Source organism: Sinocyclocheilus anshuiensis, unplaced genomic scaffold (genome assembly GCF_001515605.1).
Source record: "Sinocyclocheilus anshuiensis isolate Anshui unplaced genomic scaffold, SAMN03320099.WGS_v1.1 scaffold1198, whole genome shotgun sequence".
NCBI classification, from domain to species: domain Eukaryota; kingdom Metazoa; phylum Chordata; class Actinopteri; order Cypriniformes; family Cyprinidae; genus Sinocyclocheilus; species Sinocyclocheilus anshuiensis.
In genome coordinates this window covers 618,018-620,129 of record NW_015557119.1, presented here as the reverse complement: position 1 = coordinate 620,129, position 2,112 = coordinate 618,018, and the positions used below count along the sequence as shown (strand labels likewise).

The following is a 2,112-nucleotide window of genomic DNA, read 5'->3' as shown; positions in this document are numbered from 1 at the left end:
CTGGTTCACTGTACTTAAAAAAAAAAAAAAAAGCATTTATAAAATGTAATCTGAGACAAACAAAAAAAATTCACCGGTGTCCTTCTACTTCAAAGGCTAATGGCACTGGTGGAATTGGAATTGTTGAAGTGATTCAAAAGGCCATGAAATCTTTAACCTACAAGTCCCTGTGCTTCCCTGAGGCCATGAAAGCTCGAGGAGTGTTCAACAAGGAAGATCTGCCCAACTATTACTACAGAGATGATGGCATGATGGTCTGGGAGGCAGTGAAAAGGTAACTTGATAAAATACACAAAAATGTACAGATGTTCAAACACTAATGGTGAGAATTAATAACAATGAAGTAATCGGTAAAGCATTTGAAACCAGAATTTATTTTGGAATTTGCTGATTCATCATTTCATTTGATCTTTCTCCAGTTTTGTTTCTGATGTGGTCAGGATCTACTACGGCAGTGATGAGACCGTTCAGGAGGACGAGGAGATCCAGGCATTTGTTCAAGATGTTTGTTTCTCTGGTATGAAGAATTGTCCCAGAAAAATACCGTGATATAAATTTTTGGTCATACCACCCAGCACTACTGACCAGACATGAAGAAACCAGGAAAAAGGTCCAGTAAAGCATTATGGGAAATGGAGTTAACATAACATCACAGTTTTAATAGTCAAGAGAGAAACATTTGACATGCTTAATAATTCCTTAATAATTCCTTTCACTTTTCACATGGTACTGACATAAATTAAATATTAATATTTATAGGTGCTACAACAGCCCAAAACCAAAACCCCATTACACATGAATATAATGTTCGAATTCTAAGTTCAGTAGTTGTTACATGACTTCTGTACTTTTGTTTGTTTGTGAAATTAGTCTGACAGAAAGATTTGATGTGCTTGCAGGAATTTCTATTTATATACATTTATTAATAAATATGGTCTGGGAGGCAGTGAAAAGGTAACTTGATAAAATACACAAAAATGTACAGATGTTCAAACACTAATGGTGAGAATTAATAACAATGAAGTAATCGGTAAAGCATTTGAAACCAGAATTTATTTTGGAATTTGCTGATTCATCATTTCATTTGATCTTTCTCCAGTTTTGTTTCTGATGTGGTCAGGATCTACTACGGCAGTGATGAGACCGTTCAGGAGGACGAGGAGATCCAGGCATTTGTTCAAGATGTTTGTTTCTCTGGTATGAAGAATTGTCCCAAGGATTGTGGTGAGTACAGGATCAATTGACTAAAATGTAAGTATGTTCATATCTGTGCAAGCATGCACAGTGTGAATGTTTGTGTGATTACATATGCATTGTGATAACATGGCAGACGAGACACCAATTGTTGCCAATTTTCACAGAGTTTCCAAATTCCCTGAAAACTCGGGAGCAGTTGGTCGAGTACTTGACTGTTGTGATTTTCACAGCTTCAGCACAACATGCTGCTGTCAACTTTGGACAGGTGGGATTAGACACTTTTCTGGATGAATATAAACTATGGCTGGGGTAGTATCTATAGGCTGATATCTGTGTGCCTGTCCTACGTTCCAGTTTGACTGGTTTGCCTGGATCCCCAACAGTCCTTCCACCATGCGGAAGCCTCCTCCCACACAGAAGGGCCAGGTGGACATGAAGTATATCATGGACAGTCTGCCAGACCGTGGACGTTCCAGTTGGCATCTAGGAGCAGTTTGGGCCCTCAGTCAGTACCAGGACGAAGAGGTTTGATGACTGATCATTCATAACTAGTTTGCATATACCGTATTGGCCCGAATATAAGACGACCCTGATTATAAGACGACCCCCCTTTTTCCAGATGTACCTTTTGGAAAAAGGCTTTTTAAAAACCAAATCTATTTTTTTCTCAGTAAACACATTTTGTCTTCAATTATTTTCATATTGCATATTTTTCCTATTTTAATTTTTGTTTTGAAAGTATGGTAAAAACTGGTCAAATGTACCAACAATCATATTTAGAAAATATACACTTTTTGATATACCATTAAATACAAAAAAAACAGGTAGCCCATCTGAATTAGGACATTTAGGCTATCCATCTAATAGTAGCCTACCAAAATCTTATTAACAGTAGAAGTTAAATCTTACTGTACT

At 37.2% G+C, this 2,112-nt stretch overlaps 1 protein-coding gene across 1 annotated transcript in view; it reads left to right on the top strand.

Annotated features, from left to right (window-relative positions):
• LOC107677802 (arachidonate 5-lipoxygenase-like) overlaps window positions 1-1,796 on the top strand; it is an 11,267-nt gene extending 9,471 nt beyond the window's left edge. The window contains exons 8-11 of the mRNA XM_016472839.1: window positions 96-274; window positions 1,100-1,224; window positions 1,362-1,462; window positions 1,552-1,796. Of these exons, the coding sequence (XP_016328325.1) occupies window positions 96-274; window positions 1,100-1,224; window positions 1,362-1,462; window positions 1,552-1,728 (582 nt within the window). The 3' untranslated portion in view covers window positions 1,729-1,796. The remainder of the gene's footprint in view (window positions 1-95; window positions 275-1,099; window positions 1,225-1,361; window positions 1,463-1,551) is intronic.
• The last annotated feature ends 316 nt before the right edge of the window (window positions 1,797-2,112 follow it).